The 21,677-nt window shown below is 42.4% G+C and overlaps 5 protein-coding genes across 5 annotated transcripts; 2 read left to right on the top strand and 3 right to left on the bottom strand.

The window, feature by feature from the left end:
- Positions 1-1,752: 1,752 nt before the first annotated feature.
- On the top strand, positions 1,753-10,722 carry LOC115622765 (agrin). The gene is made up of 4 exons (XM_030516821.1): positions 1,753-2,733; positions 7,460-8,483; positions 8,548-8,745; positions 9,633-10,722. The coding sequence occupies exons 1-4, from the start codon at positions 2,598-2,600 to the stop codon at positions 10,174-10,176; spliced, it is 1,902 nt and encodes a 633-aa protein (XP_030372681.1). The 5' UTR covers positions 1,753-2,597; the 3' UTR covers positions 10,177-10,722.
- On the bottom strand, positions 10,195-14,601 carry LOC115622764 (exocyst complex component 7). Its single transcript, XM_030516819.1, has 7 exons — positions 14,383-14,601; positions 13,806-14,320; positions 12,447-12,511; positions 11,668-12,386; positions 11,284-11,606; positions 11,086-11,219; positions 10,195-10,459 (listed from the first exon to the last, which is right to left on the bottom strand). Exons 1-7 carry the CDS (start codon positions 14,594-14,596, stop codon positions 10,357-10,359), a joined length of 2,073 nt encoding a protein of 690 aa, XP_030372679.1. The 5' UTR covers positions 14,597-14,601; the 3' UTR covers positions 10,195-10,356.
- On the bottom strand, positions 12,836-13,685 carry LOC115622766 (protein matrimony). Its single transcript, XM_030516822.1, has one exon. It carries the CDS (start codon positions 13,590-13,592, stop codon positions 12,966-12,968), a length of 627 nt encoding a protein of 208 aa, XP_030372682.1. The 5' UTR covers positions 13,593-13,685; the 3' UTR covers positions 12,836-12,965.
- A 97-nt stretch (positions 14,602-14,698) lies between the features above and the next one.
- LOC115622880 (intraflagellar transport protein 122 homolog) lies at positions 14,699-19,805 on the top strand. Its single transcript, XM_030516973.1, has 11 exons — positions 14,699-14,928; positions 14,995-15,225; positions 15,283-16,740; positions 17,402-17,884; positions 17,943-18,217; positions 18,375-18,522; positions 18,591-18,791; positions 18,866-18,986; positions 19,056-19,212; positions 19,275-19,552; positions 19,608-19,805. Exons 1-11 carry the CDS (start codon positions 14,864-14,866, stop codon positions 19,701-19,703), a joined length of 3,513 nt encoding a protein of 1,170 aa, XP_030372833.1. The 5' UTR covers positions 14,699-14,863; the 3' UTR covers positions 19,704-19,805.
- LOC115622881 (NADPH-dependent diflavin oxidoreductase 1) lies at positions 19,755-21,627 on the bottom strand. The gene has a single exon (XM_030516974.1). It carries the CDS (start codon positions 21,559-21,561, stop codon positions 19,810-19,812), a length of 1,752 nt encoding a protein of 583 aa, XP_030372834.1. The 5' UTR covers positions 21,562-21,627; the 3' UTR covers positions 19,755-19,809.
- Positions 21,628-21,677: the final 50 nt, after the last annotated feature.

The following is a 21,677-nucleotide window of genomic DNA, read 5'->3' as shown; positions in this document are numbered from 1 at the left end:
AATACTCATATATTTCATTGTTTATTTTTAGGCTTATAAATAAGTTACTTCCATAATTTTCTTAGTGTGCTTTAAAGTATAAGAACGTTTTTTCGAAAAATTATAAGATATTTTAAGCCATTTTTCTTGAACAAAAGTGTGGCACATGTCCACCTCTATGCTGCACCAGTCAATTTTCTTCATGCACGCGACTGTCCATCGAGCTTTGTATGTATGGGTATATGAGTGTGACCCTTATTCGCAACACCGCTCAGGCGTAAAATTTATGGCTTTAAAAGTCTGCCAACTCTATAACAACAGCTTCCAGCCAACGGCTGCTGCACTTTCTATATGTGCCTATAATAATTTCAAATACGCCTGGCCTTGCCTTTTTGGTTGCATTTTCTTCCACTTTTGGCAAATTAAATTTGTACGCAAAACCAAAACCGATTAGGCAGCAGGCAACATGACCAAGTTGTTATTTTAAATACCGACAACTCCATTTAATCAATGCCTGGATAGCGCCACACACACACACACACTCATGCACATACAGACATACATACATATGTACATATGGAGGCGCTCAAGCTCGGCTTAACCACAATAGCGCAGCTTTACCGGCGGACTGCGACTGCGACGCCGACTGCGCTGCCTTTCACTCATATAAATTTGTTGGCATTGCAAATTCGAGTGTCATTCTGCAGCGCATTGTCAAACCTTTCTCTTCTTAGTCTTTGTCGCAGTCGCGTGTGTGTGCGAGTATAGTCTGTGTGTGTGAGAGAGAGTGAAGTGGATTGGATCAAAAGCCGTGGTAAAAAGACGCTTGATTGTATGCCTTTGCGCAGGTCCGCAAATTGGTGTTCTCTTCGTGTGACGTCACAAGTTGTCAATAGTGTAGCTATAATATTGTGCGAGTACATTTTCCTATTTTGTGTAGATAAAATGTGCTAAAATTTTAAATGTAACTTTTTCTTTACAAAAATAATATTGTGCGTTTTCAACACACAAGTTTTCATCACAATATGATGTTCTTGCCAAAGTTTCCAGTACTGTGACTTTCTTAGGAGAACACTTATCTCATTTAAACCGAACATTCATAATGTTTGTTCCTTTCGTAATATTGATCAAAAACACGGGGGTCTCAATGCCTTCCGCCGTGTGTTAGATACGTATAAGCTAAGCCAGTATGTACATATATCCTTAAGGTAAAGGGTATAATAAAAGTAAATGTTTGATTTTTCAATTAGTTCAGACAGTACCATGTGGTTTCCCAAAAAATTAATGCTAGGACCAGTGTCCCCTTCCATAGAGTATTTAAATTTAGAGCGCACTCACTCGTACATATGTATGTACCTATGTGACATATGCGAAGCACCTATAACGAACCTGCACAGTGAAAGGAAAAAATGTATAGCCTTTAATGTGATACCTTCTTTCTTTTTACCATGGATCAAAGGCAAAACGAAATTGGAGTATTCGAAGCAGTTGGTTGAATGTGCAACAAAAGAAGACGCAGGCAGGCAGCAACAATAAAACTGTATAATTTCATGAATGTAAAAATCAAAGCGCACATTATTGTAACTATACGTGAATGTGTGTGTATGTGTGTGCCTATGCCTATGCGTGTGTATGTGTGTTCATTCATTGAAAACGGCAGCACCGTCATTTAAATAATGCAATCGTCGAGAGCGTCAGCGTAGCAGCGCAACCGCAGCATCCTCAACGCCCCGACGACGATCACTTGGCATGCGAAACTCAACGAGCGCGCATCGAAATCAAATGTTGCGGCAAAGTGTATAACGATTCGAGAGCTTTTCTTGAATAGAACACCCCAAAACCAACAGACTTTTTGAACAAGTTGTATGTAGTTCGTCTGTGTGTCCGTGTGTGTGTGTGCGCGCGTCCAGTAACTGTGAAAAGATTTTTTGTGTGCATAATAAAAAATATAAAAAAATTTACAAAAAAAAATATATATATACACATATATATATACACACACATCAAAAGGCGGCTACGCGTAATTGAAATCAAATTAAAGCAAAACGTGCAAAATAAGAAACGATAAGAAAAGAGAGTAACGAGAAGCGTTAACTATAAAAAAGAAATTATGTTGTATTGTTGAGAGGTCAAATAAAACAAACAAACAAACAGAAGCTGGCGGCGGGACGAAATCGGACGAATGAACTCATAAAAGGGCCAGGCCAAGCACGAATGAGCGCGTCGACCACAAGAAGACAACCGTTAATTTGAGCAGCAACGACGACGACGTCGACGACTTCGGTAGCAGCAACGGCTTTAAAGCGACGACGATAATCTTGCACCAGTTCTCTTAAAGAGGCGTGTTAAGAGGCTGACTGAAAACTTTCTTCATTTCATCGCAGTCTGGCAGCAGACGCAGGCGCAGACATTGTGTCGTGATCTTTGCAACTGCCGCATAGCTGGTGTTGAAGTTGAGCCGCAGCAGCAGCAACAAAATCAACAGCAACAACAACAACACACTACTCTACTACTATTTCAATTGTTAACGAGCGAAAGCGTAGTCACGCACACGCAGAGCTGAGCTGAGCTGAGCTTGGATATTTAGTTTTGGCAGGAAAGTGCAGTCGACAGTGAAAATGTACCAGCAACGACAACAAAAACAACAACAACTACAACATCATCATCAGCAACAACGACAACGGCAACGGCAACTACAACACCAGCTGTTTGGCGCAGTACTGGCCTTTGTGCTAACGGCGTCAGCCGCTAATGGTAAGTCATACACACGCTGTACTAACGAAGCAGCTAACTAGCCAGACTGACAGACAGACAGACAGAGACGCACGGACGGACGGACGGACATAAGATGGCCTGTAAATGTAGAAAGCCCGTCTGCCTGCCTGCCTAGCAGCAATTAATTTCTAAAGGTACAAAGTGAATGTAAACTGCCACACATTAGACGCCAACTCCCTCCCGCCCATCCTTCTTAGCATGTGCCCATGAAGCCATCCAAGCAAACATGCTCGTAAATTTTTTTCGTGCACAATTTGTCCAACATTCAAATAAATTCATTAAAACGTACACACGCACACCACCGTGGTTCGTAGCTGAGAACTACTCGTGCAGTGGCACAGTGGGGACTGCGCCACATTGAGAAAACCACTGCTGATGCGAATGGAAAATTACTTACAAGGCAAATAAAATCAATTCCATGATTTTTAGGTCACATTGCTTGCATTTGAACTTTGTCATCGTTTCTGGTTGGGTTTAATTGGGGCTGTATTGTTAATTAATTTAACACCAAGAAGGTCTAAATGGGGCAAGTTCATAATAATTTGATCAATCGATGCGTTCAATCACACTTTGTGTAAGCGGAAGGCCAAGTCGCTTGTAAAGGCAGTCAATTGGATTTAAATAATTTATTAAAAAGCTGCATAAGAGCCACTCAGGATAATTACCAGACATCATTAGCTTCATAAAATTGCATTTCCAACTCCCTAAATACACACACATTTAAGAACCATCTATGGGTAGGGTGAGTTCCAGCAAGATCCGGAACTAAATCGACGTGAGTTTTTAATTCGTAAACGCATTCGCTTAGGTCATGCTAAGCTAACCTACAACCCTTTTGATCCTGTCAGAAACACAGCTTTTAGCCAAATCGGCAATACCAATACTTTCTACCTTATTATATACTTTACCTGTCATAGATTGCATTTCCACACATTTTTTTGTAGTTCTCGTAGCAAATTCACATGAATTATAGTTTTTCTTACAGGTCCGCTTTACAAATAAATCAAATAGTGTAATATCAGTTAAATGTGAAAAGTCAAAATAACCTTAGATTTTTTATTACTTTCAAGCGAAGTTGCTCAAATGCCTATACTAATTTTAAATAAATATTAAAGCTAAATAATGCACCTATTTAGTATTCTTAAAATAATTCTGGACTGCGATATTTACCTAAATAGACTGCACAAGGGCGTAGCCAGCTTTTACCAAGGGGGGGCCAAAAAATTAAAATTTTGATTAAATAATGCCCGATGCATTTAAAAAATAATTTATGCATATGATCGATGAAAAAACTTCAACAAATCCAACGCAGAAAATTTTTTCTAGGGGGGCAACGGTCCCCCTGCCCCTCCCCCCCCTGCGTACGCCCTTGAGACTGCACCAAACTTAAAATACGTGTATATTAAGACTCATAGGTTGGACATACATACATATGTACTATTAATGAATATGTAGAGGATGTTTTCCGATACATTGTTCGATTTAAACGTCGCTGCATTAAGGGTGTTTACTGTACCGAAGCTGGCAAGAAGATTTAAATGAAATTTGAGGCCACGAATTAATATCATTAGCTGTTTTAGATTAGAAATTGGTATTTTACTCTAAAAATTATAGTTTCCAAAAAAAACTGAATTAATACATATATAATATGTTATTGCTGTTCGTAAGCTTAGCATTTCATGGTTGAACTTTTGGTGTGATTCAACATACTTATAAGATGAACTTGTGAGATCCCATTTTACAGACAGAAAATTTATTAATATCACCTAATTTTTATGTATTGTGTATGGCTGTGCAGACTAAACATACATACTCTCTTTTATACTCGTAGTACTCAGATAATTGTGCACTATTTCTATTATGTGATTGTATGTTCCACAAATCTTAGAGAAATAGCCCTTAAAATGCTCCAAATTTGCTGTGCTAAATGAGTTTGTGCTTTTTTATTCCACTTTCAAGCAGGGGTTGGGGAGTTTCAAATCTCATTAATTTATTATTCGTAAAGTTCTTTCATATTTTGCAAAACTATATTAGGCTTCCTGTATTCCTCAAATGGTTGTGTTTTTGAATTGCTTTTAAAACCAAAATCGATCATATATAGTTGATGAACAGACTTGTATGGACATAAATACAATACTTGTATATGTATGGCTATATTGCTGCTTATTACTTCAGAAGACGATAAATATGTAGTCTATTATTTGTTAGCCTATAACAATAATTTTAATTTATTATTTTTTAAATGATTTGATTGTTATTTTTAAATTTGAAATAGCTTTTCTCTTATGAGGAATCCAGAAAATAATATCGTATTAATAAACAACAATCGTATATATCTAAAGCTTTGCTCAACTATGAATTTAATTTCCACACAAATTTATGTTATTCTATATATGGGCTTGGAAAAGTAAGTCCCAAAGAAATTTTTGTGTCATAGAATTATTTTTTAAATTCGACCAATTTGTGTGCAGTTTGTTTGCCTGTCTGACCATACCTTAATTGCGCCGCAGTTAATATAACTTTAAAGTATTTAGTGTTGTTTCTACAAATCCATCTTTATCCATTGAAATAGATAGCCACTTGTTTTCATGTTGAGCTTTGAAAATATCTGCGATCTAAACTGAACCACAGTGCAACCGGCACACACTTATTTGTGGGGTCAGCAGCTCTGTATATGCGGCATATACTCGTATAGATAAAACGTTTACACGTCCCTCTAGTCCGCCTCATGCAAGTATGACTGTGTTTTTTGTTTGCTCTTTCCACTTTTGAAAATTATACGTTTTGCACTTTTTCTGCAATTGATGGCATCCGATAGCAGGAGTAGCCTGGAATGGGGCTTGTGCCGGGACTGGATGCTGGCCCCCCAACCCGCTGTCCTCTGTCCGGCACATCGTTTATGTCTGTATTAATTTCTAACGCCGCTTAATTTTCTCTACGTTTTTTTTTTTCTTCTACTATAATGGCATTCTCCTGAAGATGATAAAGCTGGTGGAGTGGTTGGGGCTGCTGCGTCATAACCATTAAAAGCTGCGGCTGCGAATGTTGCTGCTGCTGCCTGTGTCTGGTTTGGGTTTTTTTTTTATTGCCGCCACAGATGCTGTTGCTACAAATTGAAATAATGAACGTGGGTTCAATTATCGCAGTCAAGCAATCGCAACAGCAACAAATGCTTCAAGCGCGCTAATAGATTTTTCTACTTGACGTACATATATACGTAGATACATACTTATATATAAGAGTATATGATCGGTGTGTATGTGTGTGTGCGCTTCCTCCACTTGAGATCTCTCACGGCGCTGCTGTCCGCTTTCTTTGCAAACAATACCAAATCGGCGACCCAGCGACCGCCGCCACGGCTTAACATCCGACTCTGACGAGCTAAAGACAACAGACATTTTTTCGGCTGGGGGCAATTAGCGTGAAAATTTCACTTGCAGTTTTTAGCTGAGCTGAGCTCAGATTAAGATCGTTGCTTCGTTGGGATTAACATGGATAGTTTAAGATAGAGGCCGTCTGATATCCACATTCATAATTTGTATGAACAGTTCGAGGAGTTGGCGGTATAACATGCGCCGTTAGCTTTAAATTGGACAAGTTAATGCGGCGTTACATGAGACTCGGGTCTAGGCATAACATACCTACATAGAACTTATAACAAAACTTCACTCAATTGGAAAGCTATAAAGGTGGCACGCAATGGCAACAATATTAACATACACCAACCTTTACTAGATTCATAAGCATACATACACACTCGTATGTATGTACATATAGTACTCGTATATACATATAACAATAAACAGTAGTAGGTCATTGTTAGAACTGCGCAAAATGCTAAGCTACCTAATCCAAAATTTATATGCGGCGATTCGAGCGATTCTTCCGTATGCCTCAGGCCTCAGCAGCAACAACCATTGTGGCAACAACAATTGTAGCAACAACAAGAAACAAACAAAGCAATGCAAATTTTTTGCGCAATTTCCCATAACCGTAACGGCCAAATCAAACTAAAATCTATTGCTAATGTGAGCTTTGATCGTCTTCATGGTGCAATAGAATGTATTATAAGGGTTTTTGACCTTTTACCATTTATCAGTTAACGGCTTTCTGAACTACGAATGCCAAAGTTGGGCTTGTCTCGTATTTCCCAAATATTCATGCAATATAAAAGGAACAAGAAACAATTCATAGCTATAGCGAGTGGAGGCAAGACGGGACCAGTTCTTGATTGTCTTCTTCAATTAATGAACGACTTTTCAGCAGAGAAAAACAAACATTTCATTTCTTTCGAACCACACTCCTTACTAATACTTACAAATAATAGTAATTTCAGAAGAAAATCTTACCTTGTAAAATTTTAATTTGTTATGCCATATTCATGGTTATTTCAATTTCAGGATATGAGATTGAGGAACCTTATATCTAGAAATTGAAATGCCGAGCAGAGTCTATTTCTGTTTCGAAAGGCGCAGGATATAGATACATATGTATCTTATAATTTTTTCCACCTCTTACACAAAATATTCAACAATCTTAACCCATCTTTTAATCTTAATTCTACAAACGTTTGGAAATCATTAATTACATTTCTGTTTGGGGCTTTTCATACAAACACTTTTCAACAAAATGTATGTTTTCGATAAAACAACCAATCTTCTGCATAAACTGTCAATAATTTAGATTTTTTTTTAATTTATCACAGGCGCCGTAACAGATTCGCCCATTAAGATCATCAGGCTGCCCGCTCAGGCGCCAGTTATACGTTATCGCAGTGCCGATGCCGAGGCCGATTCGTTGCTCATCAATTATAGGCAGAATGCGCAACCGGAGCTCAGCTCCACGTTAATGGCAGCACCCGGAGCGGCAGCTGCCGCACTGGAGACGCTGCTGCGGGAGGAGACGGAGCAGATGCAACAGGCCCAGCTTGGGCGTCGACATCGTGCCAGTGCTGGTGCCAATAACTGCCCGCGTTCCTGTCCGCCCAGCTTGACGGTGGGAGCGGAGCCGGTATGTGGCACCGATGGGTTCATTTACGCCAATCTATGTGAGCTACGCAAGAAGACCTGTGCTCGCAGTGGCGTCTCCATGGTGAAAGATCAACGCGAGGGTTGCGAACGGTCCAAAGGCTCCGACTGCAAGCATCGCTGCCCCACCGAGAAGGATCCGGTGTGCGGCACCGATGGACGCACCTACCTGAATCGCTGCATGCTGCGTGTACAGAGCTGTCGCGTTGGCTTGACCGCAGTCAAACTATCGCATGTGGGGCCGTGCAGCAATACGAGCGCCATTCGAGAGTCCTGTCCGGTGGACTGCAACAGTGCACCCAAGGATGGGCCCATTTGTGCCTCCGACGGCAATGTATACAACTCCACGTGCGAGATGAAGCTTCACACCTGCGGCCAAGGCGTCGTCAAGACCAGTCGCAAGCATTGCCAGTCGACGCGCATGTGTCGTGAGTCCTGCTGGCGTGTGGCACGGCCGACTTGTGGCTCTGACGGTCGTCTCTATGCCAGTCCCTGCAAGATGCGCTCCTCTAATTGCGGCAAGCATGTCTTCGAGGTGCCACTGTCCTTCTGCATGCCCCAGGAACGTCATGGCAGCAGTCAATCAGAGACTTGTCCCACCGAGTGCCCCAAAAGCGAGTCCGATTCACCGTCACAGTATGTGTGCGGCAGCGATGGCAACATCTACTCCTCCCTCTGTGAGCTTAAGATGCTCAATTGCGGGTAAGCACATCCATCGCCCGCTCTTTATATGTAGTATGTTAAATCCTTGCCTCTCTTCATTCAGACCTCAACGCAAGTCCATACAGAAAATGAGCATGGACAAGTGCAAAAACCGGTTGAGTCGCTGCAAGCAGCTGCCGCCCTGCAAGGACTTCAACAATCTCTTTGGCTCAATATTCAGCTCGAAGAGCAATGACAAGCTCTGCGGCACCGATGCCAAGACCTACAACAACGAGTGTGAGCTGGCGCATGCCACTTGTCTGTAAGTAACCCAAGAGATAATCCAATAAGATCAATTCAGCGTGAGAAAGTACAATAAGAGAAGGGTATTTAAAGAGTTTTTTTAAGAAGAAAGTAAATCTCATATTTTTATACCCTCTATCCGTAGGGTAAAAAGGGTATATTAGGTTTGTGCAAAGTATGTAACATGCAGAAGGAAGCATCTCCGACCCCATAAAGTATATATATTCTGAATCAGCATGACGAGAGAAATCGATCTAGACATGTCCGTCCGTCTGTCCGTCTGGATGAACGCAAGGATCTCAGAAACTATAAAAGCTAGAATAACCAAAGTTGGCATCCAGATTCTCCTAGGTCCGAGCAAGGACGAGTTTATTTTATTTTTTGGAATTCCCCCCCCCCCCCCCCCCCCCCTTCCCCCGCTACACAATTTCGTCAATAGCGTCCACATTTCAAATGCTACCTAAACCAAACTTTGCACACATAATTTATATATAATTGTCTACTGTTGTATAAAATTTTATTCAATTCTAACAAAGGTTATTAGCGAAACAAATTCTCGCCAGTACAACCCCCCCAAACTGCAGCAACAAGTTCGCTCTTCTTCTTCCTCTTTTTGCTGCTGCTATGGGCACATATAACTCAGTGACGGAAGTTTACCTGGGTACAGGGTATTACACTGTCGGGCTTGCTCGACTGTAGCGTTCTCTCTTGTTTATTATCAAATCGTCATTAATCTAGACGTAGGATCAAGCAAAACTTTTCCCATACATCGCATGTCTATCGAATTTTAGTTTAAAATCCATTTTGGCGCTCGAACCCACTCTAGTTCACAAATAAATATTTATATTTTATACCCTTCCCTATCTAAACCACTCCTATTTATGTACCAATTATTAATTATTACAGGCGTGGTGTTAACTTGGCGCACATTGGGCCCTGCACGGATCTCAATTCTCCTACCAAGGATTGCGGCGATGCGTGCACCCGTGCAGATCTCGCCCAGCAGCCCATCTGCGGCAGTGATGGTAACACATTCTCCTCCATGTGCGAGTTCAAGCGCAGGACGTGTAATCTGCGTGTAGTTCCCGTATCGCTAAAGAATTGCGCACTGACCGCCGACTGTGACTCAGATTGTGATGCCCAGCCCCCGAATTTTGTGTGCGGCTCGGACAACAAGTTCTACAAATCTGAGTGTCACATGAGGAAAGAGAATTGTGGCAAGCATGTGTTCGTAGTGCCGCTGAAACGCTGCTTAGCCGCGTTCCAGTTTAAGGGTTGCGCACGCATCTGCCCACGGGAATTCGAACCCGTCTGTGGTAGCGATAATAAAACCTATTTGAACGATTGCTTCCTGGACATTGAGAACTGTCGCACCAACAGCACGGTGGGCGTGTATCACTATGGCGCGTGCGGCAGACCCGAGGCGCCGTCAACGAACTTCCTGTACTGAGGGGGAAATCGTTGGGCGTTTATTTTATAATGGCATTTAATATTTTTAGGCTATAGTCTATATATTTTTGTAAACGATATTTATTGTGTTGGAATTAAAAAGCCGAACGAACGTACACAATTGCACTCCACATTGGCCGGCTTTGGGATTGGATCCTAACTATGTACGTGTAGATCTACTCTAAGCGGAGTCATCAAACAACTTGCTTAGCATAGCGTTTATCTCATGCGGCCGGAACTTCACATATTTATCCGGATTTTTACTAAACTGCACTGTTGCATACCTGAAACGAAATAGGAGAATTGCATTTAATGAACTGATTCAAATGTTCCACGAGTACAACAAAAAGCGCTTCAAAATCTCAAAGTAATCGATTCAACTTATTCCATTTTTTTGGAAGAAATGTTATACAGGACGGTTCTGCCCATGAACTCAGCAACAAAAGCAACGTTTCCGATGTGGCTCTCAATTGGGAACTTTTACTGCATAAGTCAAATATTTGTCTCATATAATTTTACTAACGTTTTAAAAACGGATTTAAACAAAGACCCCAAAGTTTTTGAAAGTTTTCTTCGAAGATCGGAATAAAGCTAGATAAGATCGGTTATCAATGTTGGAAACAATTAGCTACACAATTTTACAGTTTAATATGAAATAATATTTCATATCTAGCTGAATTTTATTATATCTGCGCTATACCAGTGAAGTACTGGAAATGGCTTATTGGCTATCTTTGCTATTAGTTAAATATTTTAAAATCAAGAAACCAAGTTCTGGGTTCAGAGTTTGCGGATAAGATCTGAAAATGGCGTGTTAGAGAATATTTTTATATTTAAAAAAAAGAGAGGAAATAGTTGAATATTTTTGTCTTACAATCCATTCTCTCTATAAATAGATAACTGTACTTACATTTCATAAAATCGATTATAAACTGGCAGTATATGTTCGGCGTTGTCCCGCTTAATGCCTTCGCGCAAAATTACGTCGGGTATGGAGATGCCGCGCTGAACCTTGCAGGCCTCCTCAAATTCCTTGTTGAAGTTCTGCAGGATTGAAAGTGATAAAAAAATATTGTTTAAGCAATAAATTAAAAGTTCTAATACACACCGAGAAGCGTTCCTTCAGTACGCTGCGATCCTTGTCCTTAACCTTGCCCTGCGACGGTCTGGGCAGTTCTTCCAGCGCGGCGATGCCTGCGAGCATCTTGGACCAGGTTTTCTGATAGCTAAACTTGAGCTCACGTATCATTTCCTCGTAGCTCCGCTCACAGTCCGTTTCAGCCAACTTTACCAGATCAATTAGATTGGATTGTTGCAGTGATTTGAGTATATAGTGAATGTTGTTCAGACGGAAGAGATGCTTGGTGGCCTGATCATTGTACTGCTCGCATTTATTCATTATGGACAGATTTAGCTCCGCCAGCGCTTTTTCTGCAAAATGAAGAACATTTTAGGTAGAGTGCTTGAAGTCAAGAAGTTTAAAAGTCGTTACTTATATAGATAGCCAGTAGAGCCTTGTTGCGTTCCTCGCCCTGCAACGACTTCTTCATCAGTATTGTGTCCAGTTGCGTGGAGTAAAGCACATCCTGCTGCAATATGGCGCCAATGACATCGAAATGTACATACAAATTCTCTATGAACCAAATGGTATTGGAGGTCAATTCATGGACGGTGGCATCCTTGGGCACATTACTCTGACCCACAATGTTGGTGTTCGATTCACCCTTGACCACATCGAGGAAATGATCCAACGCCTTGGCGCCTGTATGTTGCAACTTATTCAGCACCTTGGTTAGTTGCTCCCGCTGAGCAGCATCGTAGGTGCGTTCAATGTCCGGTTGCAGGAGAATGACTCGCTTCAAGGCCGAAAATATACCCAGTGCCGATGGCCATTCCTTGCGCGAAATACAACGCGAAATGCGCTGTGTAATGGACTCGGCATCTTTCACCACCAAATCGATGGCGTTACAGGCCAAGTTGGAGAACACTTCATTGTGCTTCGACTGCGGTATAATTTCACGCATAATGGCCCGCTCCCAGTTGAGCAGACGCTGTAGACCCAGCAGCATAACAAGATATTTATCCAGCTCCTGATCGCCATCGAGCAAATCCTCAGAAGTCAAATATTCCGAATGTGAAGAAGCTTTCTTAATGGAAATGCCTGTGGATTGCTCCAACTGGCAGACAAGTTTGTTGGCTTTCTTCTCAAAGCTAAGAGGCAAATAAATGAATGATTATTTCAATAGTTTCTTAAGTTGGGATCTAACTCACAATTGCTGCATACGCGTTGAAGCGTTCTTCTTGGGGTCGACTTGACGTCCACTGTGACGGGGTTTCTGTAAATGTGGAAATGGCTTTTATATAAGAGTATGGCCTATAATTGAAGCGCCCTCCATTATCAGACCATTGCAATTTTTTTAGAGGTAAAAATAAACATTTCAGGTTCAAGTAATTATAGTATTAAGAAAAGAACCAGTTTTCATGGAAACTCAAAAATCAGACCCGAACGATACGGTTAGAAAATCTTTTAAGAGTTCCCCTCAAAACTTCGCTTTACCTTCAGAAAAATCAACCTAGCGACCCTAAAGTAGAGATAGAAATATTTTCAATGAAATAAATTCTATAATTTACCATCAATTTTTTTTATTAATACCAAATGGTTGACAAATTTAAAAGAAATCATTGCTTTATTATGAAAGCTGACATACAAATTTTGGAACTTATGATATTTTAAAACTTAATCTAATGAACAGCTTGACGGCCCAGCCGCTGAATGCTATAAGGTACCGCCTACAGAGTACGCAGCACTTCAAGTATGCGAGTGCAATCCTCCTCCCGGCGCAATCCCATATTCTTCAGATCATCACGTCCCATACAAACCAAATCGGCCACTTCAATTTTAGCCTGTAGGAATGTATCCATATAATTCTCTAGACCCACACGAATGAGTACATCCTCCACGTTGACCGCATGATTGACCACATAGGAATGGTTGGAGGCTCGAATTGAAAGGCGCCGGGTCTCTGAGCACAGCGAATTATCCGTACTGTTGCCGCTGCTGGAGGAATCATCTGAGCCGAGCTCAAAACTGCAGTTACTCTTGTCCAGTTTCTTGGGAAGTTTGACGGCAGTTTTGGCTGTTTTGATCGCCATCAGCGGACGTTGCTGCTGCTGCTGCTGTTTGAGAATCGGCTTCTTGAACATGGTTGCACACATGGGTGTGGCCGGACTTTTGCATCCCAGTGCATTTTTGATGGGCGATAAGTTCGGCGAACGAAAGTCGAAACGTATGGGGGTCGAGCAACGTACATTGAGGGTATTAACTTTTAAGCCATTCCATTTGGGATCTCTGCGCAAAGTGGGCGTACGAGTGAAGGTGAATTGGGCGTTGTTTGTAGGCGTGCGGCATTCCTCCATTTTTGGGGAAGTGCGATTTACAATTAAAACACTTCAACAAATTATACACTTAAGATTCACGAGACGTTCTACACAAGCGTTTGCAATAGAATGGCGCCGATGGTGGCGGCCATGTTGAAACTGTCATATAACTCACGGGAATAGTGCCGTTAGTCGAAATGTCACTTAACACAGCGTTGCATTTTACAACCTAAGCTTTTTTCGGGTACTCACCATAGCTTCGTGTCCCCAGCTGCTGCTTTTCTGATGGTCCTTAAGCAGTTGCAGAGATCGCAATACAACGTCTCCACGCTCTTTGGCATAGATGTGTGTGTACTCTCTCAATTCCTGCTCCAGCCAATGCGAAATGGTGTACAATTCCTCACGGGTGCTCTGCGACAATTGGCGAAAAGATGTGTACTCATCGCTCGATGAGTCATCCTCGATGTAGATTAAGTCTAGCAGCTCTACAGGTTTCAGTGGTGCACTATGTTTTTTCAGCAGCTCGCTGTAATGCTGATTGAGACCCTCGCAGCCGGTGTTGAATAGACCCGTCACATTTTCCAGTTCCACACTCTGGGAATTGTTGGACAGAAAGTAGTCCTTAGCAGAGCGCAGTTTGGCCAGTGCCTCGAGAAATACGCCTATGTTCCCTTCAACGGGCCCCTGATGTATGAGCTCACACACCTTCTGCGATACATCATAGTGTGAGAGCACACTTTCCAAGCAGGTGAGTGTGACTTCTAAATCTAAAATGCGGGTGGGCGTTATACAAAAAAAAAAGTTTAATTTTCATTTTAACTATAATTACTTTGTTGGCGCTTCTGCAGTTGCTCTGTTTCCTGGTAGACAGGCAGTATGGTTTGTTCCAGATTACCCAAACGCTTCTCGAATATGGTCAAAATAGTAGACATTTGCGTCGACAAATCATGGTACTTGTCGACGCGGTCCCTAAGTAGTGATAAATTGGTTGTTTCCTGTTCCAATTTACTATGCGCCTGCAGCGAACTGTCCAAGTTGTTCATTGTTTTTCCTACTTCTTTATTATTTAGTTTATATTTTTTAATGCAAATTCTGCTGCTACTGCAGTCAGCTGCGAACGATGTAAACAGCCTAGAGGTGGACAAAAGAACAGGTACATAATCAAGAAGCCACTTATCGATATCGATAGACGTGATGTGCAAAAGTACTGGCGCCACCGTTGTCATGGAAATGATGCACCAAGCCAAATAAAAACATTAGAAAAATTCAATTATGCAGCAGGTATAGCCGTCCTTTGAGTTTTTGAAAAAATGCGTGGTGTGCTCAAATGGTTGGAGCGTATCGAGTTTCCCAATGGCAAGGATGAGCAAACCAGGTACGGCTATTCGCACCAAGTTGCAGTTGCAACAACCTGTTACTCTACATGGGTTTTTGTTTTTAGCGTTCATGCCGTTTGTTATTCGCCGGATGGTAATCAATTAATTGTGGCAGCTGGAGACCGTCTACTTATCTACGATCCCAACAATGGCTCTCTGCTCAATACCCTCAAAGCTCACAAGGATATTGTCAATTGTGTGGCCTATTCCCGCGATGGCAAGCGATTTGCCAGCGGCGCCGCTGATAAAATGGTCATTGTGTGGTCACCACAGCTGGAGGGGCTGCTCAAATATTCGTAAGTGCATCCAATAATCCTCCATAGAGAGCTTTAAATTATGCTTGTTGTCCGCAGCCACGGAGATTCCATACAGTGTATGTGCTTCAATCCTATCTCGCATCATTTGGCCTCCTGCTCCATCTCGGATTTTGCCTTCTGGTCAGCAGATCAGAAAGCGGTACAAAAGTACAAGATATCTGCGCGGGTGAATGCCTGCTCCTGGACCAATGATGGCCAATACTTGGTTTTAGGGTTGGCCAACGGCACTATATCCATACGCAATAAATTGGGAGAAGAGAAGGGACGCATTGATCGGCCAGGTGGCCCAAATAGCACCGTCTTTGGGGTGCAGTGCTGTCCAGCCAGCGGAAGCGGCAACTCCGTGGATACCATTGCCGTTGCGGATTGGGGTCAGACGCTATCATTTCACACGCTCAGTGGCCAGATGATAGGCAAGGAGCGTGCTCTTGGCTTTGAGCCACTTTGCCTACAGTATTTCCCCAATGGAGAATTTTGTTTGGTTGGCGGTTGCACGGGCTCCTTGCATTTCTTTACTCGTGACGGAGTGCGTCTGGGAACACTTGGCGACGGATTCGACTCATGGATTTGGGCGGTCGCCTTGCATCCTAATGGACAGTCGTATGCATTTGGCTGTCAGGACGGCACGCTGGCATGCTTTAACATTGCCTCCAGCACTGTGCACGCGCTTTATCGCGAACGGTATGCCTTTCGTGAGAACATGTGCGATGTGATAATCCAGCATTTGATATCGGGCCAGAAGGTGCGCATTAAGTGTCGAGATTTGGTACAGAAAATTGCCATCTATCGCAATCGTTTGGCTGTTCAGCTGCCGGAGCGTGTGGTACTGTACGAGCTCAGCTCTGGCGAAGATCAGCCAATGCATTACAAGGTAAAAGAGAAGATACAAAAGAAGTTCGACTGCAGTTTGTTGGTGGTCTGTGGACGCCACATTGTGCTCTGCCAAGAAAAACGATTACAGTGTCTAGACTTTTCGGGCACACTGGAGCGCGAGTGGATGATGCTTGCCTTTATACGCTACATAAAAGTGACGGGTGGACCCGTGGGACGTGAAGGTCTCATGGTGGGTCTAAAGAATGGTCAAGTGTTTCGTATATTTCTGGACAACTCGTTGCCTTTGTTGATTACCACGGTGGTGTCTGCGGTGCGTTGCTTGGACATCAATTCTGTTCGCAGCAAAATAGCTGTTGTCGATGATGCTGGTCGCCTGTTGGTTCGTGACATAGTTAACGATACTATGCTGTATCAGGACTCGGGCGTCAATTCGGTTACCTGGAACACACATTTAGATAGCATGCTGTGCTATACCCATACCACCGGAGGATTAAGCGTTCGTGTCGGAAACTTACCACCGCGTGCACCACAGAATATGCATGGAGTGGTTGTGGGGCTATGTGGTGCCACTGCTTTTTGTCTACGTGGGAACATTATGCATAATACGCCCCTAGCACTGGGCGCAACCATGTGGCAGTTCATAGAAGCGGGCCTGTTTGAGTAAGTTGTCAACGATGCCACATTTATGATAGAATCTTATTTTTCCTGTTTGAAATTTTATAGCAAATAGGAATAACCCCTATTAGTACTTTATAGATTTCAAATTAATCTGCACAACCCCCCAGTATGATGTGCGAACAATATAATATGACATCCAACGTTATATATTCTTGAATAATTGATTCTGTTAAGTCTTTAAAGTTGTTAGTATATACTTCTTTGCCTTATGATATGATATGATGGCCCAGAGGTTCTCAATAGGATTCGGGGGGATTGGGAACTAGGGCTGCGTGCAAGCCATTTTAAAATTAGGCATATGAAAAAATATGCAAAGGCAATAACGATTGGTATTTATTATATTTTAGATGGGGGTCCCAAACCGAAAAGACAAGGCCTTAGTGGTATTTTATGACTCAGTATATAGGTTTCCTACAGGGACAATAGAAGCACCACATTCCTCATAAAAAAGTGTAGTTCTCTGGAAGAGTCGGAAGAAAGAAAGAAACTTCGTTATGGATTGATCCATTCACTTAACAATGACTTTACTGACGTGCGAGCTCGTCGACGCTTTCGTTTCCTATTTCATTTGTCACCCAACTTGGGTGCACTTCTACGTTAATTGGCCTCGCAATTCCATTCTAAAGCTACGCTTTACTTTCAGCGAAGCATATCAGGTCGCCTGTCTAGGCGTTACCACAAGTGACTGGGAGGGCCTGGCCCAATCCGCATTGGAGGCGCTTCATATAAACATAGCGCGGAATGCTTATGTCAAGATACGCAATCTTCCCTGGTTGCAGCTCATAGCTGAGCTGCGTGAACAACAGCAGCGCTCTGCAGTGCCTAAGGAGGTGTTGATGGCGGAGAATTGTGCTTTTGCTGGTAAATTCAAGGAGGCCGCACGCCTTTTTCTAAAGTGCGACCACACGCAGCGTGCCCTTGAAATGTACACAGATCTGCGTATGTTCGATTTGGCACAGGAGTACCTTAAGGATGGTAGCGAGGCGGAGAAACGCGAACTGGTGTGCAAACGCGCTGAATGGGCGTATTCGGTGAGGGAACCGCGAGCTGCTGCCGAACTGTTGCTCTCAGCTGGCGAACATCAAAAAGCCATCGATATTGTAGCCGAACAAGGATGGGCCGATGTGTGCGTATACATAAACTATATCCCTATATATTATTTAAGCTCAAGCACTATTTTGCAGCCTCTATGATATCGGACGTCGTTTGAGCTTAAGTGAACGCGATGCTCTACAATCGGTGGCCCAGAACTTGAAAACTTTAAAGGCTCTGCCATTGGCATCTGAGATATTTAAAAAGTTGGGTGATGAGGCGCAAGTGGTTCAGTTACATGTAGAGGAGCACGATTGGAATGAAGCGTTTCGCTTGGCCGAATCTCTACCGGATCTGTTACCCACAGTCCACTATCAACATGCGCAATGGCTGGCGGAAACGGATCAATTCATTGAAGCACATCAAGGTGGGTGGCTTTTAACGAAGGGCAAAACTATATTTATAATTATTTCGAGAGTATATATGCTAGATTGTAACTACTTGGCATGCAGAGAAAGGAAAAGTTTTCTGTTATGTTTACTCAACTTATTTTAAAAATAGTCTAATTTAAATCGTTATTATAGCCTATTTAAAGGCCGGTCGTACTAAGGATGCCAATCGGTTGCTGAAACATCTCAGCAATACTGCCATAGCTGAGGAACGTTATCTGGACACAAGTTACTTTTATTTTCTGCTGGCCAGGCAATATTTGGACATGTACCACGAAAAGGCGTAAGTCCATTCATAAGCTGTAGGTATCAGCATTAATGTAAACTAATATTTCATTGTTACTTCCAAAGAAATCAAAATCCTATTGATCATCATCTGAATGAGTACAAAAATCATATGCGCATTGCCAAAGTTTATTATGCCTACAGTGTCATATATAATTATATGAAGGAGCCCTTCACCACACACTCCCCAGTAAGTCTTTTTAATGTGAGCCGTTTCATATTGAACGAAGTGGAACATAAGGGCGCGCCCAAAGGAGTGAGCATGTTGTAAGTTTATTCCATTTATGTACTATACATATATTGGAAACCATAAGCTAATAATAGTTTGCATATTTTTACAGTTCCGTGCTCTTTACGCTAGCCAAGCAGGCAAAATTTCTACAGGCCAACAAGTTGTGCCTTTTGGTCAACAAACGTTTGCAGTCCTTAAAGCCACCAGCTGGCGTGCAGGAACAAATTGATGTATGTATTAGTGTTTTACTTTATCGAAAAGGATTGTGTAAATGGCTAAATACCATTTCTTACTTGCAGATCAATTTCCTAAATAGCAAAGCCTGTAAAAGTGGCTTCAATGATCCCGAGGAATTGTTGCCTTTGTGCTACAAATGTTCCAACTATAGTCAGCATTTAAACAACAATAGTTGCCCCACCTGCAAACAGGACTACATATTCTCATTTGTTTCATTTGGTATAATCCATATGCAAACATGTGTTAGGAATCTTGCAATTCAATTCATTTTTCATTTACAGAAATCCTGCCCTTAGTACAATTTTATCCCGAAGTGGATATCTCGGATGCGGAGGCTGAACGCCTGCTCTTGGCACCCGCCAAGTCTGGTGAGGATGCGGATCCCTTCAATGAGGATGTGGCCAGTGCTTTACCTTTAAGCTTAGATCGCAACGCCCTGCGTGCCATTGATCCGAATCATGTATTAATACTCAAGCGTCATGACAAAAATGTGCGCAATATTTATTATCGCAACATATTGCCGGATCTTCAAATTACTTACTGTCCGGAGTGTTTTCTTGTAAGTTTTTCGAATTCCCAGAATGATGCATACATTTATAATTTAAAAATTTTAGCTGTTCTATGCCGAAGACTTTGAGCTGCAAGCGTTGCAAAAAGGTTACTGTCCATTTTGCCGCACGCCAACCGATAAGCTGCTGGAAGGCTTTTAAAAAGGATCTTAATTTAATATAAATCTGTTAATTTACATTCAATTTCCGTCCAGTACTTATTTAATTTGTCTACATTAAAATATATTTTGTGCATACTAGGAACTAATCACGACCATGTTTCCTCCTGATACCGTTTTGCTTTGATCATGCCTTCCACATAATTAACATCCCCGTTCAGCACCTCAATAAAGGCTTCTTTAACAGCCTTGGGCATACTATTGGATGATCCTGATACATAAATATGGGCATTCTGCTGCCTGAGCAGTGGCTCGAGTCTTACGGCCTCGCGTTTAATCAAATGTTGTACATACACCTTATGCTCCCCATCACGGGAAAATGCAAAAAATGGCTCCACAATGTTGGCCTTACGCCATGCAATGAAATCGTCCTCGAAATGGAAATCGTGCTTCTTATTGCGACAGCCGAAGAACACAAGCAGAGTTCCCACTTTATCACCTGATTGCTGAGCATGCAGACGATTTTGTACAACGCTACGAAATGGCGCAATTCCAGTGCCAGGCCCAACCATTATCAGCGGAATCGTCAAGTCTTTGGGCAGGCCCATGGTGCCGGGCTTAATCGAGCCGTTGATTTCAACACCCGGCTGTAGAGTCTTCAGCCAATTGGAGCACAGACCCAGTCGAGGTACTTGCAATATCGTCTTATAATTGACCACAGCCACTAGCAAGTCGAGACTACAAGTTGACGCGTCCGATGCTATCGAAAAACTACGTGGCTGAATGAGAGGCATCATCTCAAAAAGTTTAGACAATGTTAATTTAGCCGATGCGTGTCTAAAATCCTGCAACACTTCCAGCAGTGTTCGACGTGGTCGGTTCACATATGCTATTAAGTCATCCAAACCCTGTGGACTGCTGAATTCCAGTAACTTCTCCTGCTCCAGCTCATCATCGCAGTCCTGGGAGAGCACCTCAAAGAAGCGCTGACGCGGCTTCGCAGTTAAATCCCATATATATTTGGCCGCATATTTCAATGGAATGGGCTTTGTATAGGCAATAGGCAGTGGCATATCCTTATGAGCGCTACTCACTTGTACTACTGTCTGTTCATTGAATTCCAGTTTATGCTCACTTAGGAGTTCAAAGAAATCACTCACTTTCTCCGGACTATTTTGTGGCTGTAGATCGACTATATCGCCAGGCTGCCAAGTTATCGCTGCTTCGTCGGCGTAACTGAAACGCAGAAAACGCACATCCTGAAAGTGATCCGGGGTTGTTGTGCGAGTGTTCTCCCCCAATTTCAGTTTTATGGGTAACGTTTTTTGGGTCCACTGCAAACGTTCCTCATCTAATGCCTGGCAGTATCCAGGCAGTACCTTTAGGTCCCATTTGTGCAAATGTTCAATTTTCGTATGCTCTGTACACTGCTTCAATGTCAAGTTTTGACTTAATGTGGTCCACAGTGATTCACTCCAGGGCAAAGACGTGCCCAGGTGTCCATGATCGTGTTGGTCATCACAAAGTCCAACCGGGCATAGCATTTCGGCACCCAAGTTCTGCAGACGCTTATGTAGTTTCTTAGCAGCATAGTTGAATTTTGGATAACTGGAATCTCCCAGTCCCAAACAGGCAAACTGTAAACCACTTAGTGAGTCGGGTGGCAAGCTTCGTTTCAGCAAAAAGCGCCAAGCTCGTTTCATGTTATCCGGTTCAACTCCATCGCCGGTGGTGGCCACTACAAAGATAACCAAACGCTCCTCTACCAATTGCTGTATTTCGTAATCGTCAAAACCCAGAACAGGGCCGTCTAAGCCCCATTGCTTCGATTCGCGCCACAGTTGCTCGGCTACATCTTGAGCGGTGCCCGTCTGACTGCCATAAAGTATCAATAATCGCATAATTTTGAAATTTAACAAATTCTAAAAACTAAATGTGAACAGCTGATTACGATTAACACGCGATTGATAACAAATCAGCTGTAGAGCCACTATAGATAAGGAAAACACGATAATTG

This window comes from Scaptodrosophila lebanonensis, unplaced genomic scaffold (assembly GCF_003285725.1).
Source record: "Scaptodrosophila lebanonensis strain 11010-0011.00,11010-0021.00 unplaced genomic scaffold, SlebRS2 tig00000043-arrow-pilon, whole genome shotgun sequence".
Lineage (NCBI taxonomy): Eukaryota > Metazoa > Arthropoda > Insecta > Diptera > Drosophilidae > Scaptodrosophila > Scaptodrosophila lebanonensis.
Note: the sequence above shows the minus strand (reverse complement) of the source record. Positions and strands in the feature narration are given on the sequence as shown.

What these genes read in the sequence shown, in the direction of transcription:
- LOC115622765 (XM_030516821.1), top strand. Translation starts at nt 2,598, where the DNA reads ATGTACCAGCAACGACAACAAAAACAACAACAACTACAACATCATCAT. An exon ending in AACGGCGTCAGCCGCTAATG is followed by an intron (nt 2,734 to 7,459) that starts GTAAGTCATACA and finishes AATTTATCACAG; the next exon opens with GCGCCGTAACAGATTCGCCC. An exon ending in CTGGCGCATGCCACTTGTCT is followed by an intron (nt 8,746 to 9,632) that starts GTAAGTAACCCA and finishes TAATTATTACAG; the next exon opens with GCGTGGTGTTAACTTGGCGC.
- LOC115622766 (XM_030516822.1), bottom strand. Translation starts at nt 13,592, where the DNA reads ATGGAGGAATGCCGCACGCCTACAAACAACGCCCAATTCACCTTCACT.
- LOC115622764 (XM_030516819.1), bottom strand. Translation starts at nt 14,596, where the DNA reads ATGAACAACTTGGACAGTTCGCTGCAGGCGCATAGTAAATTGGAACAG. An exon ending in TCAACGCGTATGCAGCAATT is followed by an intron (nt 12,387 to 12,446) that starts GTGAGTTAGATC and finishes TTTGCCTCTTAG; the next exon opens with CTTTGAGAAGAAAGCCAACA. An exon ending in TCTACTGGCTATCTATATAA is followed by an intron (nt 11,607 to 11,667) that starts GTAACGACTTTT and finishes TTCATTTTGCAG; the next exon opens with AAAAAGCGCTGGCGGAGCTA.
- LOC115622880 (XM_030516973.1), top strand. Translation starts at nt 14,864, where the DNA reads ATGCGTGGTGTGCTCAAATGGTTGGAGCGTATCGAGTTTCCCAATGGC. An exon ending in GGCAAGGATGAGCAAACCAG is followed by an intron (nt 14,929 to 14,994) that starts GTACGGCTATTC and finishes TTTTGTTTTTAG; the next exon opens with CGTTCATGCCGTTTGTTATT. An exon ending in GAGGGGCTGCTCAAATATTC is followed by an intron (nt 15,226 to 15,282) that starts GTAAGTGCATCC and finishes TGTTGTCCGCAG; the next exon opens with CCACGGAGATTCCATACAGT.
- LOC115622881 (XM_030516974.1), bottom strand. Translation starts at nt 21,561, where the DNA reads ATGCGATTATTGATACTTTATGGCAGTCAGACGGGCACCGCTCAAGAT.